Below are 14,962 nucleotides of genomic sequence, written 5' to 3' on the forward strand. Positions count from 1 at the left end.
TGTTATTGGTTCAAAATCCTAGCAGTCCTCCGAAAGCCATCAATAATCGAAACACATTTCTACATGTAATTTATGATATTTCTGTTATCCAGTTATTAAGCAACTATCCAGTTATTAAGAAACCAAATTACTCTGATTCTCGGTTCACTTCACTCCAAATGTCACAGGTTCTCTGTTCATTACGAATCAGAAATGACCGAAAGAGAATGGTTCTAGATTCAGTCAGTGATTTAGTGAAAAGATTCGACTCGACAGAACGACTCGCTGCGGAATCGGACACATCACTGAGTCCAACTAGACACGGCTGTTACGAAAACACCTGTCTGACAGCTGTAGTTTTGAGCGTTCTTTAATATCTCGCTTACTGTCCGTTCAGTTTAGCTTCTCTAATATCGCTCTGCTCGTGCACGTATGCTAGTGTGGTAAGCATTTCGTTGTGTTGATCGTGGACGCGCTGTGTGATGAGGCCGCGGAGGTGGGTTGAGTTAGCAGTGATCAGCAGCAGATCTCTCCTCCTCTCTCTGCCTGGGAAACACGTGTGTAGCTGCAGCAGGAGACACCACGGCACTCTCATGGCTGAAGAGGCCAAAAAACTTGCAGCGTATGCTGCTGTGGACAACCACATACAGGTGAGCGCATGTATTTACCTTAGTTGTAACACTAGTTATATTAGTTTAAATGGATAAACGGCGCATTAAACACTTTAGGAGGCGTGACTAAACACGATTCATATCGATGTATCTCACGTGGTTAATATCCATCAACATATCTGTAGTACTGGTGTTTTGTATTTGCTATGGCTAACTGCTTTGACAGTAACTTACAGTATGTAGTAGTGAGTATCCGCTGTGACACTTCAGCTGTATCCATGCTAGCTGGGATGCTACATGTTAGATTGTAAAGTAACGTTACGCTAGTAAGTAAGTGAGTGTAACGTTAGTTCAGGTAGCATCACTTGAGCACCTGAGTTTATTTACGTTACGAAGCGGGTTGCTTTAAACATACAATAAGCTAGGTGATATAAGGAAGCTAATTCTGCTCAAATTAAACCTTTAGTGATTAGCATGTTTGGAAATAGCTAACGGGTACTGTGTTTGTGTACTATAAATAATTGGGAGTCAGCTGAGTGATTCAATCAGTGGTACAATGAGGACTAGCAATTTGAACTTTGGCCTCTGCAAACCTCAGACTTTTGCATGCTTTCAAAAACAGACTGGTGTTGTATTTCCAATGGTCATTAAAAGCACACTTTTTTTTTCTTTTTTTTTTTTTTACTATGAAGTGTATTAGATATGATTAGTACCTCTTTTTCTGACCCGTTATAGAAAAAAGTAATGAATTCCAGCCTGGTTGTCAATGTTGTGTTTGCCTATTTGTGACTGTTTGGATATGCTTATGCTAAAAAATTTCACTTTTCATTTCTCTTTCAGAATAATCAGGTAGTTGGAGTGGGCAGTGGCTCAACTATCGTCTATGCTGTGGACAGGCTGGGTAAGACATTTAATTTAATGTTACCCACTCATGTTTATAGATTGTTTTTATGAAGCGTCATCAATCGGCCATATTGGCGGCACTGAATGTAAACAATGCCACTGAACTGAACGAAACTTGCATATTTTGCTGAATATGGCTGCTGAAAATTGTCAGTTGTTGTCATGTTTTGGGCTGTACTAATTGGTCGGACCGGGAAAAACATTTGGAGCACTATAGACTGCTGAAAGTTATAATAACAGATCAAGGAGAAGAGTGCAAAAACTAAACCAGGATTTCCAGCGCAAGAATCTTGACAACATTTGTGTTTGTTCTTATCATTTCCAGTTAGGTAGGTGAAATATTATATTAGGCTAATATCTTCATTAATACTGCTCGTATGCATCTTAACCACCTGTTAACTTTAGTTTGTCAAAATGTTTTGTTTTACTAAGTCTTCTTTATGATTTAGCAGCTTCCACACAATTTTCCCATGGTTTAGACAGCATAAATTAGAACAACGTATTCAGTAGTACATTAACTGCGTGATCCATGCTGTTGTTTACATCCGAGTATTGCCAATATGGCCGTGCATCCAGGTACCTGACCAAATTCCTCTATAGTTCTTAACCATGGTAATTGCTAAAGGATGATGTTTTCTTTCTAGCTGAGAGGGTCCGACAGGAAAAGCTGAATATTGTGTGTGTTCCAACATCATTCCAGGTAAGCATTCATATGAAGCTATTATGCTAGAAAACTCCTGTGTTTTATAACTAACTGATTTGAATTTTTTTGATCCAGGCCCGTCAGCTGATTCTGCAGCATGGTCTCACTCTGTCTGATTTAGACAGACATCCTGAGGTGAGTTTGGGCCGAGACAGCATGATAACAGTCAGCTGGAATGAGTGAATTGCAGTGTTCAATATAGAAGCTTCAGGAAGACAGTAGAAGAGTAAAAAATATTATTTAGACAATGTAAAGTTATAGTTCACCCAAAAATGAGGTTTTGCAAAAATTAGCCCATGATTTACTCACCCTTAAGCCATTCTAGGTGTATATGACTTTCTTCTTTCAGACGTATACATTCGGAATTATGTTAAAAAATGTCCCCACTCTTCCAAGATTTTGAAGTCCAATAAAGTGCATCCATCCATCATAAATAGTGCTCCACGTGGCTGTGGGGTGTTAAAAAAAAACCCTCTGAAGCAAATCGATGTATTTGTGAACATCATCTCTAGCTTCCGTTAACTGTTGTATGCGCATTCAGAAGAGAGTGGCGTTCCAGACATAGGATGTAACATATTCTCTGGTGAGAATCATGCAAGAACCAAGTTTTGTTTACAGCAAAGGAAAACCAGTCTCCTCTTGGCTTATATCAAAACCCTAACACATTTTTCTTTAGCAATCCTTGTTTTGTACCTCTGATTCATGACTGGTGGTTTGTTTTGTTCTCTCCTCTGTTTCCTGTTGTTCTCCTCTGCATTTGTCACTTCTCACTGGAGCCAGGACATTTTTTTACAACTTTGTAGAAGAAAGCCATATACACCTTGGATGGCTTTAGGGTGAAATTTTTCATTTTTGGGTGAACTACCTCTTGAACAGATCAAAAACAATCAAGTAAAACAATGCTATGCTATGCTGGACAGGCCGATTAAATGGATGGTTTGACTTTAAAAAAAATCTAGTAACAGCTTTTTGCCAAAGAACTTTACTACAACTGTTTTAATTTGTCACCTGAGTACACATGACACCCTGAACAGCATAAAGAGTTCAGGTACCCAAATTTAACTACATCAGTTTTCCCTAAACTGGGTTTCGGGAACCCCTGGGGGTTAATGGGGAACTGCAGGGGGTTTCTGAATTGATGGAAAAATTACAATAATAATTTTTCACAAATAAAAATGTATATATATTTTTGTGTTTTAGCTGGATGTTGCGATTGATGGAGCTGATGAGGTTGATGCTGCTTTGACACTGATTAAAGGAGGAGGGTATGATTGGAAAATCAGTTTGATTCAAGTGTTTTGTCCATTTCTCTTCATTTTCATTTGTGTGAAATACTTGAGGTGTCATCAAGTCTAGTGCCATGTCCTTTTCTTTTCCTCCCTCAAAATAGAGGATGTTTAGCCCAGGAGAAGATTGTGGCTGGTTGTGCCAAACACTTCATTGTCATCGCAGACTATAGGTTTGTATGTGGTGTCTAGCAGATGTTTTAATCCAAAAAATGACTTCATTTCGTGCATTTTCTGGGAAATCAACCCACCGCATTGCTAGCACTGTTCTCTATTGTTTGAATTACAATATTTGGTATATATTTAGCCTCCCATAATTACTGCTGATCTTTCTGCTGATCACTGCATGTAGTGAAACAGTGGTTATGTTTCATCATAACTCAGTCTGTGATTGCTGTAATTATGTAAGGCAGTCTTCCAGTAGAAGTTCAGAAGTGTTTGTGTGATGTAATTGTATTGCTTTTATTGTGTGGGTAGAAAGGACTCGAAGGCCTTGGGGCAGCAGTGGAAGAAAGGTGTGCCAGTGGAGGTCATTCCCATGGCCTATGTGCCTGTGTCCAGAGCCATTGCCCAGCGCTTTGGAGGAGAGGCTGTGCTGAGAATGGCAGTCAGTAAAGCTGTAAGAGTATTGAATTAAATGTTTTGGGGTGCTTTTTTAACTTGTTATATTATACTTTTACCTTTTTATCTAATTTCATTTGAATAACCAGATCAACCCAAAGAGCTTGATTTATCATAAGCTGTGTTTCCATCACCCTGTTTTTATGGTCAATTTAAAGTATCGTATCAGAAACAAATGGAAGAAAACAAGAAAAAACAATTCACAAAAACATTTCCGCGCTAGCTTGAAGTGGTTTTTGACTTGTGCGATAAAGAGTTAAGGCGAATAATGAGAGTTGGAAATTTATGTGACTTTGTGCCATGGGATGGCATAACCTGACTATCCAGTGGGCCGACTTGGTTGCACAGCCTCTGAAATGTCATTACAGTAATTTTTAAATTCCAGACCAAAGTCTGTTGTCAAAGTATTTCTGTATAATTGCCTTCCAGAACTGTTTTACATGACTGCGTTCCCAAACAGCAGGCATCCACCTCCTAAAGCAAAGACCGTATTTATTGTGTTTCGTCTGCTCACTCAGGCGCAAGTAATTTATTATATTTAAAAATGATTATATTCAGTAGCTTCTCACACTTTTTTCACATTAGTTAAAGGAGACCTATTATGCCCCTTTTTACAAGATGATACATATATATATTTTAGTCTCAGGTGTCCCCAGAATGTGCCTGTGAAGTCTCAAAATTCCCCACAGATCATTTATTATATCAGAAGCAAAAGTCCCCTTTTCCAGAATAGAGCTATACCTTTACAGCTTGTACCTCAGATTATTGCTAAAAAACACGTGTTTGGTTTTGATTATCATGTGTATCTATTGAGAGTATGTGTTTTAGGGCCATATCAGTTTAAAATTTTGATGTAGGGTTTTCTGAGCTTGCACATCCGAAGCACATGAGTACTAAACTAAGTTCTCTTTCATGTCTTATTGTGCCTAAACTGTCAGCTACATACAAAAACTGTTGGATATGTATGTGAAGGTAAACAACTGGGACAGATATTGCACATTTATATTAGATCTGTGTGGCAGCAGTGTAATATACAGTAAATAAATCGATAAATCCATAGTGTTCTGTGCTCGTCTGTGCAGCCCACGACAGAACAGTTAGCATGATTTGCTCTAACTTTTTCCATGGCGTTGAACTGATACACCATTGTCGCTTGCGAAAACACAATGACGCTGCCGTGGGTGGAAACATGCAGATTAAGGGGCAGTAATATTTAATTAAGATCCCCTTCCTACATCACAGGAGGAGCGAAATCTGAACAGCTTGTTTTTGTGCCTATAAAAAATTGATAGTCATCTGACGATTTTTCTTTACTGTAGGGTCCAGTGGTTACTGATAACAGTAACTTCATCCTGGATTGGAAGTTTGAGCATGCACAAAACTGGAAAGAGGTCAACACAGCCATCAAGATGATCCCAGGTCAGTACAGATGAACATCCTTCTTTTCTCCATTGTTAAAAAGATTGGGGTCGGTAGGATTTAAAAAAAAAATGTTTTTAAAAGAAGTCTGTTGTGCTTACTAATGTGCTGATAAAAAATATATATATATTAATTAAATTTATTAAATATTAAGAATATATAGAAATATTATAACAATTTAAAATTATTGACCTTGCAGAATCTGCAAAATGTTAATTATTTTACCAAAATAAGAGGGATCATACAAAATGCATGTTATTTTTCATTTTAATTACTAATGGCCTAAATAAGATATTTTACATATAGTCCACAGAGTCCCTTGTTTGTCCTGAACAGTTAAAAGGTCTACTGTTCTTTAGAAAAATCTCTCAGGTCCCACATTATTATTATTATTATTATTTTTATTTTTATTTTTTTTTAGCATTTTTGTGTATTTGAACCCTTTCCAACAATGACTATGATTTTGAGATCCATCTTTTCACACTGAGGACAACTGAGGGACTCCTATGCAACTATTATAAAAGTTTCAAACACTCACTGATGCTCCAGAAGAAATAATTATGCATTAAGAGCCGGGGGTGTAAACTTTTGAACAGAAGAATTTTCTTATTTTGCCTAAATATAATGTATTAATTTAGTACTTCCCTTCAGAAGCTACAGAAGATACTTCTTGTTTCCCAGAAGACAAAATAAGTTAAATTTACCCTGGTCTTCAAATTCCAAATGTTTTTACCCCCTGGCTTTTAATGCATTTTTTTTTCCCTTCTGGAGCATCAATGAGTGTTCAAACCTTCTGTAATAGTTGCATACGAGTCCCTCAGTTGCTCTCAGTGTAAAAAGATGGATCTCAAAATCATACAGTCATTGTTGGAAAGGGTTCAAATACACAAAAATGCGGAAAAATCACAGAATTAGTAAAACCTGAAGAATATTTTTCTGAAGAACAGCAGGCAGTTTAACTGTTCAGGACAAACAAGGGACTCATGAACAACTATCACTAAACAAAAAAAAACACAGGCTGTGGATCATTCAGATAACAACACAGTATTAAACTTTTGGAAAAATAACTAACATTTTGCAGATATTAACTGGGACTTCTGGTCAATTTAATGTGCCTTTGCTGAATAAAAAAATTATTTCTAAAATTTTCCATCTGCAAACCGCTGAATAGTAGTGAATGTATTCCTAAGCACAAATGAATTTTCTCTCTCTTTCTGTAAAGGTGTGGTTGAGACGGGTTTGTTTGTGGGAATGGCTGAGCGGGTGTACTTCGGTATGGAGGATGGGAGCGTTAAAACTAGAGACCCTCCTGTCAACTAAGAAGATCCTTCCTGTGCTGTTGCGATAGATCAGCCAGCACACCTCAAGTGCCGTTCAAATACACAGACTCTGGCAGCTCTTTCCCTACAGGTTCTTTTATTTTCTGTTACAGAAACCGTCAGATGTCTGATCAGTACGCCTCATGCTGCTGTGCACATGAAATATGGATTTTTACACAACAATGTCACCTTAGATTCACAGACCTTTCAGATATTCCTGTTTTCCTCTGGACAATTCTGCTTAAGTTGGACCAGAGTCTACAGTGACTGTCTATACTCTACATCTACACTGTTAGTTTGCCTTCCATGTTCTTCATGTAGCCATGAATGTTGTCTTATATAGGCATTTTTGCTAATGTATGAATATTGTGGCTTGCGTCTGTGCCTGCATAAATGTTCACAAAGCATAATTGCTAGCCTTACAAATGCATGCAGCTTTTTTTCAATCACAACGAAATTCATCGTTAGTATAGTTTCTGTGGGTTTGTACGATCATTTGGAATGTTTTGCTTGATTTAAATATGACCGATTTCCTCAGACGCTCCAACGTGAATCCTCAAGCAGAACTAGTGGCCTTTGCCAGCAAACAGCGGTTAGCTTAGTTCAGTGATCAATCATTTCAGAGCATTCTGCCCCTGGACACTATTTGAAGTTGTGAAATGCCACTCGGCTTTTGATATCGATTTTGTTTTTGTATAATTTTTCGATGTGCCTGTGGCCACGAATGCAGTGCTTTTGAGGGATGAAAGCAGCAGTGAGTTGGTGGCACAGCTGAAAGCCTTATCTTCTGTACATGTATTGATCTTTCAGTTCTGCTAATGAAAACTCTTCACAGAGGTCACTGTGATTTTTGGATCTGGTACTACTTCAAAAACCAGCTTGTCTTTTACTCTACCAGTTTAACTGTGATACTGAGGTTTTCAAATGTTGCGCTCCAGACTGAAAGTTGATATTAAAACTGGACCAATCAACTATTTTGTTAGTTATTTTGCATTTGACATTTTGCTGAACAGTGGCTCAGTTACGTAAAACATGGGTTAGAAGATTATTTAACAAACCACAAGAGGGCGCCATATACATCATGCAATATCCTGCCTTCATGACAACAAAAAGTAAACTGAACAAGTGCAGACGTTTTTTAAATTATTTGTGAATGTATTCTTTAAGAACAATTATGATTGTAAGGCTATAATTACAACTCAATAAGTGACGTAATATACAAATTAAATGAAATTAAAGAAGAGTACTTAAGTTACTACAATTTGCTCTAAGGTTGAGCCAGGGTTGAGCACATCGCTCTTTTCATACCAAAAGTCCCGGAAACAAAACTGTCAAACATGACCTCACTTTTATCCGCAAACAAACGGCCACGTCGTTATTTCCCATCTTGTACTTTTCAGCCAATCAAGTTTCGCTCAGAACAAATCAGCAACGCCCCTCCGTTAGAAATCACAGTAGAGATGATTTTGATTGACAGTGCATCAGACCAATGAGTTGACTAGAGCACTTTCGCGGCTCCCGTAAACATACCAATGAAACACGTTAGAGCCAATGCTACTATTTCATTGGCTCAAACTCGACGGTCTAGCCAATAATACACTTCAGAAGACGGCCATACCCTCTCTATGCTGCCTTTCCTCCCGCCTATATTTTTGATTGACAGGAAATTCTCCCAATGCACTGAAGTGGCTAGAGGGCCGACCACGTCAACAGACTCCACTGTAAAAGACAGTTGTAGGACGCAATCAAAATCTGCTTAGTAGACGAGCCGTGAAGATTGACAAGCGCTAGCACCAATGAGCACACACTGCAGGGATTTGTTTTCAAGCGCAGCCAATGGGCGTTTGGAGACGGGGCGGGGCTTGACGTTTCCACGGAACGGCGGACGTCAAGTATAAAGGGAATAACATGGTGCTGTTGAGTGCATGTTTACGTTAAGAGGGGGAAACAGAAAGAGGTCTAATAGCTTACGAGTGTAATTGTGAAACGCCTTTTATAGACTAGTTTTTAAATTCACTTTACTTTGGTATGTGATTGCCTAACTACTCATGTGCCACTTGTCCCAATGGAAAGGGGGTTTCAGTTTGGAAACGTGTGCACATCCCTGCTGCTGCTGCTTGTTTTGAGAACGCTAACGGCTACTTTGCAAAGTGCGTCTCTCTCAGAAAGAGAACTCGAAGTGGCTCCGACGGCGAACACCGAGACGGCGGAACATGCCGCCGTCATGGAGCGGCACAGCGTCGGAGGAGCCCCTGGCTTCGGAGAAGTTACCGTAGAGGACGACGACTACAGCTCGACCGGGGAAAGTGAAGAGCCGTCTGGAGAGAGTGACGCAAACTTCCATAAGCAGCGGAGGTAGGTATCGTTAGTTTCTACCGAGTCGTAGCAGAAGTTTCTTCGGCTTGTATGGGCGTGACACGCTTTTTTAGGTTGTCACGCTGCTTTCAGTTGGCCTATTTAACTTCAGTGAAGTTTGCGTAGGGCAGCTGAGCTGGAGTTCGATGGGCGGATGTTTGTAGCAGTCGACCTCTCCCTGCTGGGCCAAGAAGAAGGGAGAAATATGTGCAAATATTTACACTACCACATGAAATCCGCGTGACAGCAGATCATTATAGATGGTCTTGACGTTGTCATTTATAACACAGCTGCCTTTTTGCCGTAAGTTACGTTAAATTCTGATAAGTTAGGAATTTGGCTGTTACTATGGAGATTTAGATGACTGACAGCAGTTGCAGAGCGAGCGCACAACGCTTATCACCTATCACACTCTATGGCTTGAGTGCGTGTTTATGAAATTAAAGAGCACATTATATACTTTGTCTGCCTTTGAACTGTTTTTCTAGAGTTTGAAACTGCTATTGCAGTCTGAGAAGGCTGTTTCTGTCTTGAAAACTGCTGCAGTGTTTGGAGTGTGGGCGTGAGATGCATGTGAGTCTGACTTCAATACTGTTTGTAAACACACTCAAAGACGCCAAAAAGCGTCTGTTTTTTAACGACTTTTGAACATCAGCAGTGTCGTTTTTATAGTTTTGGATAATGAATATATTTAGTATTTATTATTTATAGTTATTACAAGAAGCCGGTGTCCATCAGAAGACTGCGGTCTCTGGAGGCAGCGGAGCGGAGGCTGCGCTGACGCACTTTAAACCGCTGCTCAGCGCGCAACAGACGCGTCTCCCCGCGCCCAGACTCGTGCTCCGGAACTTTCCTGATGTTTTGTTTTTGTTTGTGGCGGGAATTAGTCCTTCTGCTTTGCAGACTTTGATATCAGTTGTGTTAGCGCATCTTAGCCATCTGCCCCACCTTAGAGAGAATCAGTGTCGAATAGGAGGATGTGAGGTCGGGGGTCTTGCTTTGAAACTAATAGAAACTCTTCTGGTGTTTTGATTTGTTGGATTTTTTTAACCCAGCATTTCTACCAAGTCCTTTAATGAGCTTTAAGGTGAATGTTTTGTTTTTTCCCTCCATGTAATAATTAAAGTTTTTCCAATATTGTTTTGGGTGTAATTGTTGGTTCCACAAATGTTATCATTGAGTACACCTGATCTGCTCCACTGCAGTAAAAAAAACTGTCACACCTTCCCTCACCATCGACATGCTGTCACATCGATGTGTGGCGCACCCATTCATGGAGGATTTTTCCAAACAAGCACAAGTTGGCATGACCAAGTCTGGTTCTCATAATTACAGATTCAGGTTTTACAAAAAGAGGTGGAATGAGAAAAGCAACAATGCAATGAAGTACCTAGAACAGACTGTTCTCCAAAGATGGAAATAACACGAGAAGGAGCAGATAACCCAAACGTGAGTTGCAGCGACAAATTTTAGGGTGGATACGGTTTGCCAGTGCTCAGGGTTTTTTGAGAAGCTTTGAAGGCAAAAGATGAAGACTTCTGTTACATCAGAAAACTGCTATATATAGAGTTGAGGTTTATGGTTGTCACATTCAGGAAGTGTTGAAACAGACACCTGGTATCTAGATAAGCAAATATTTAATTGATATCTTGTTGTAAATACTTTGTGCTAATGTTCTATTTTGTTTTTGTTTTTTTATTTAATAAAATATTCTAATATATAACTACATAATTATAACATAAAAAATATTCTACAAAAAATATAGTCTAATTAATTAATCAATTAAATTTTTTGGTGTTTATTTTAAATTATTTTTATATTTAATTTTGAATTTTTGAACTAAAGGGAAATTAATTTAACAAAAAAAGCATGTTTTTTTTTTGGGGGGGGGGGGGGGGGGGGGGGGGGTATAAGGGCTAGCTAAAAATTTAATCATTTACTCATGTATTCCAGACCTGTACAATCTTCATCTTCTGTAGAACACACAAGATGATGTTTTAAAGAATGTTCGAACTGTTTTTGTGACCACAGACTTCCATGGAATGGAAGAAACAAAACCCTGATACATTTCTCAAAATATCTCAAACGAAAGTTTCAAATATTTTAATATGAGTAGGGATGAAACAATATCAAAATCTCATGATACGATAATATATCGATATAAAGTCCACAATACAATTATTGCGATATTAAAAAAAAAAGATAAGTTTGTAATTATTAAATTATTCTAACTAATGCACTTTGTCAGAAAAAGTTAGAAAAAAGTTAATTGACTTGTACCTGAACTTTAAAGGAGACTCAACCCTCTTTTTATTTGTGGTATACTGTCAAAGTCTAAATTACATTCACATTGGTGCTTTAGGAAGCCGAACAAAATAGAATATAATAACAACAGCCATTTAATATTATTGTTATTCCTATGACAGTAATAGCCATATATTGTAAAACAATTGCACTGTAAAATATTTCATAGATGTATTATTTTTGCTTTACACTACAGTAGGGAAATTACAATACTGATTTCCTTATTTCTACACTTAAAAGAGATATTTCTGAATTTGGACTGCAGTAACATTACCTATTTAAACCACTAACATTAGCTGTCAGCAATTCATACTGCACTTTTAAGCTTTTATTTTGACAGAAAACTCCAGCTTCAGTGAAAACAAGCTTACAAAAACATGCCTCACTGCAAATCTAATGAAATGCTCTAATATTCTGCTGTGAAAATAAAGCATAACTCTGGTGGCTGTTGCTTTTCCAGACACGTGCTAAACTCATAGCACATGCCATAAACAAGTTCACTGCATTTACTGTGAACTGAGCCGTTCTGAGCCACGGAAAACACTGGATCACAAGCTTATCGCCTGAAGGAAGTGCACACTTCCCTTTGAAAAGCACAGCGAAAACAGACTTGTGAAGGGATTAAGCCATATTGTTCCTTCTATTTTGGTTCATTTGACAAATACTGTGCCAAAGAATAATGGCCAAAAACACAACTTTAAAGACTATCGTTTTAAATTGTCATGTGACCACGATAATATCGTTTTGCTATTGCGATACCACTATATTTATGACTAAACTGTCCCTTTATGTTAAGAGCTCAAAAGAAATATCTGCAATTTTCATGTAAAATTGTGAATGAAGAATGGCACTTGACCGATGGACCACGTCCGTTGGATATTAAAAGTCTGCTTGTGTTAAAAAGTACAGTCAGCTTATTACATATGTGCACCCTAATGAACAGAAGATTCATATAATTTGCAGGTTATAGAGGAAATAACTAAAAATATTGTGCATGCTTTTTGCAACTCTACACCAACCACAAAGTCATTTACCCAAGAAAAAATCTAGTTGGGGTTTATATGAATGTCACCTTTCCGTGCTCTACATCAGTGGTTTTCAATCCTGGTCCTGGGGACCCACTGCTCTGCACATTTTGTATGTATCCCTTATCTGACACACTCAGTTAAGTACATGGATCTCTCTCCTAATGAGCTGATGCTCTGTATCAGTTGTGTTAAATAAGAGAGACACACAAAATGTGCAGAGCAGTGGGTCCCCAGGACCAGGATTGAAAACCACTGCTCTACATGATGTGTTGCAAATGATCAGTGCAACACTGCTTTATCTGTGCGTACGAATAGCCTGCTGGAAATCCAGTTTTAAACACCACTTCAGCGCTGGCGCTTTAATGTGAAGTTCCTGGGACTTTGTCTTGACAGTAGTCATATATCACTAGAAGGAGGGGCCGGTCTTTGTTTCTGGTGGCATAGTTATATGTGTCATGCACACTCGAGGGAATAGTGTGTAGTGTGTTTAACACTGCATTGGTTTGGTATCTCTACAGGGGTGAGAGTAGCAGCTGCCTTCACACCTGCTGCCAAGATAAAACACCCGCTCGCACCTCTACGCGATCCTCAATATCAAACCATCTCATGCATTTATGTACATTGTTCAAGCAACCGTCAATCACATGTAAATAAACAAACAAGACCTTGGCTTTTATCGATAATGCATGAACGCGAGAACACGAGGACCTCACAGACCTTTGTGCTCGCTTTTCAGTAACACGGCAATGATAATCAACACCTTCAGGCCTTCCCCGCAACATGGAACAGCTTTACTGGGGGATGGTGTTCTCCTGGGACAGTTTTATGTGTTGCGCAGTATGGTCGACTGGCAAATGGGAGTCTAACCCTGGAGAGATGTACTCACAACAAAAGCAAAGATCGCGGGGAACACTTGTGGTAAAGATGCTCTCATCAACTTATTAAAAATCTTCCAGATGAACGAACCAACCAGATGCTGGTGTTCGAGCAAAGACTAGCCAACACAATTGGTGTTTAAGTGTACACATTACTGAATTAGTTTGTGTTAATTGTGCTTATGTGTTTGGTGCTTCCATTGGCGAACATGATCCAGGTATGGCCTGTAGACTAATGTAGCACAGCTTTGCCTCGGTGAGTGTATTTTTGGACTGCTGGTGATTCCTGAGGGACCTTTTGGAAGGAACACTTCGCTCGAGGTGCCCTACACACACACACACACACACACACACACACACACACACACACACACACACACACACACACACACACACACACTCACAAATACACACTCACGGTGATGCCGCTTCTCCACTGCCTGGTGCAAACTCTGCCAGACGTCTAGCTCCAACTGCCTACTGCTTAGCAACAGCCAATCAGAAGAGCTGAGCTGGCAAACTTGTTGGCCAATTAGACGATTGGAAGGAAAAAGTGCTCAGAATTTGAGTTGGGAGAGAGAGAGAGAGAGAGCAGGAAAGGGTAGAGTTTGTGCGCTTGTTGTTGTGAGCTTTTTTTGTCTGACTTGAAGGTTAGATAACTAGCGAGAGACAGTCAGATTCGTTTTATATGATGTCAAGTCAAGTTCATTGCTTTGCGATAAGACTTTATCGTCTTTTAATCAGGACCAAACTTGGCATATTTGAACGCAAAGTTTTCCACATGGATGAGCACTTAAAATATCTTGGACAAAAGGAATGCCATGTTTTGTACGCTTATCGATTCAGTCTTGTTACTCTTAGCCATGTGGTGATGCTTATTCGAGACTTGATAGATTTTTTTTTTTTTTTGGCTCTGTTTATGGTTTGATTCTTTTAAGCCGTTTCTTCATTCATTGCAGAGGACACACCTTACTGCACTGCAGCAATGGGTGGGAAGATGGGAGAGGTGTGGCAGAGGGAGAGATTGGGGAGACGAGGAGGGAGAAAGTAAAGGGGGGACATCGAGACCCAAAACCGAAGGCGCTAGGACCCTGCAGTCAGGACCTCGGCTTTCCTGTAGTTTGGGTCCTCACTGCTTAGCAACAACAAATCAGCCACCTAGATCAAGGCCAGGGCTCGTCCAATAGGAAGCGAGCAGCACCATGTGACACAGTTTTGATTTCTCCGCACCGCGCACATTAGAGAGATAGAAACAGGAGGAAGATGATGAGAGTTAAAGACGAGTGAAATGACAGGGACATGTGCTTGATGGAATTAGTTTGTGTGACATACGCCTTTTATGTTTTCATGTGATTTGTTGCGCTGGATTATGATGCATGTTATTTTTTTTGTTTTTTTTCACTGAGTGTTGAAGCTTATGAAATCATACAGGTGTGCTTCGTTATGTTTGGTTTTGTTATAAAAATAAGCTAGAGATGCTTTTCTGTGAAATTGCAGTGCAAGTTTGTGCAGGATGGGCCAGATTTAGCAAGGTCAATTGAAATGGCAGAAGCGCTTAT

At 39.3% G+C, this 14,962-nt stretch overlaps 2 protein-coding genes across 2 annotated transcripts in view; both read left to right on the forward strand.

The window, feature by feature from the left end:
* The first annotated feature begins 277 nt into the window (after positions 1–277).
* On the forward strand, positions 278–7,812 carry rpia (ribose 5-phosphate isomerase A (ribose 5-phosphate epimerase)). Its single transcript, XM_073835120.1, has 9 exons — positions 278–629; positions 1,431–1,491; positions 2,138–2,193; positions 2,272–2,331; positions 3,397–3,461; positions 3,587–3,655; positions 3,960–4,101; positions 5,423–5,522; positions 6,745–7,812. The coding sequence occupies exons 1-9, from the start codon at positions 462–464 to the stop codon at positions 6,840–6,842; spliced, it is 819 nt and encodes a 272-aa protein (XP_073691221.1). The 5' UTR covers positions 278–461; the 3' UTR covers positions 6,843–7,812.
* Positions 7,813–8,758: 946 nt separating this feature from the next.
* eif2ak3 (eukaryotic translation initiation factor 2-alpha kinase 3) overlaps positions 8,759–14,962 on the forward strand; it is a 42,572-nt gene continuing 36,368 nt past the window's right edge. Inside the window, exon 1 of the mRNA XM_073835121.1 lies at positions 8,759–9,196. Within this exon, the coding sequence (XP_073691222.1) occupies positions 8,907–9,196 (290 nt within the window). The 5' untranslated portion in view covers positions 8,759–8,906. The remainder of the gene's footprint in view (positions 9,197–14,962) is intronic.

Source organism: Garra rufa, chromosome 2 (assembly GCF_049309525.1).
Source record: "Garra rufa chromosome 2, GarRuf1.0, whole genome shotgun sequence".
NCBI lineage: Eukaryota > Metazoa > Chordata > Actinopteri > Cypriniformes > Cyprinidae > Garra > Garra rufa.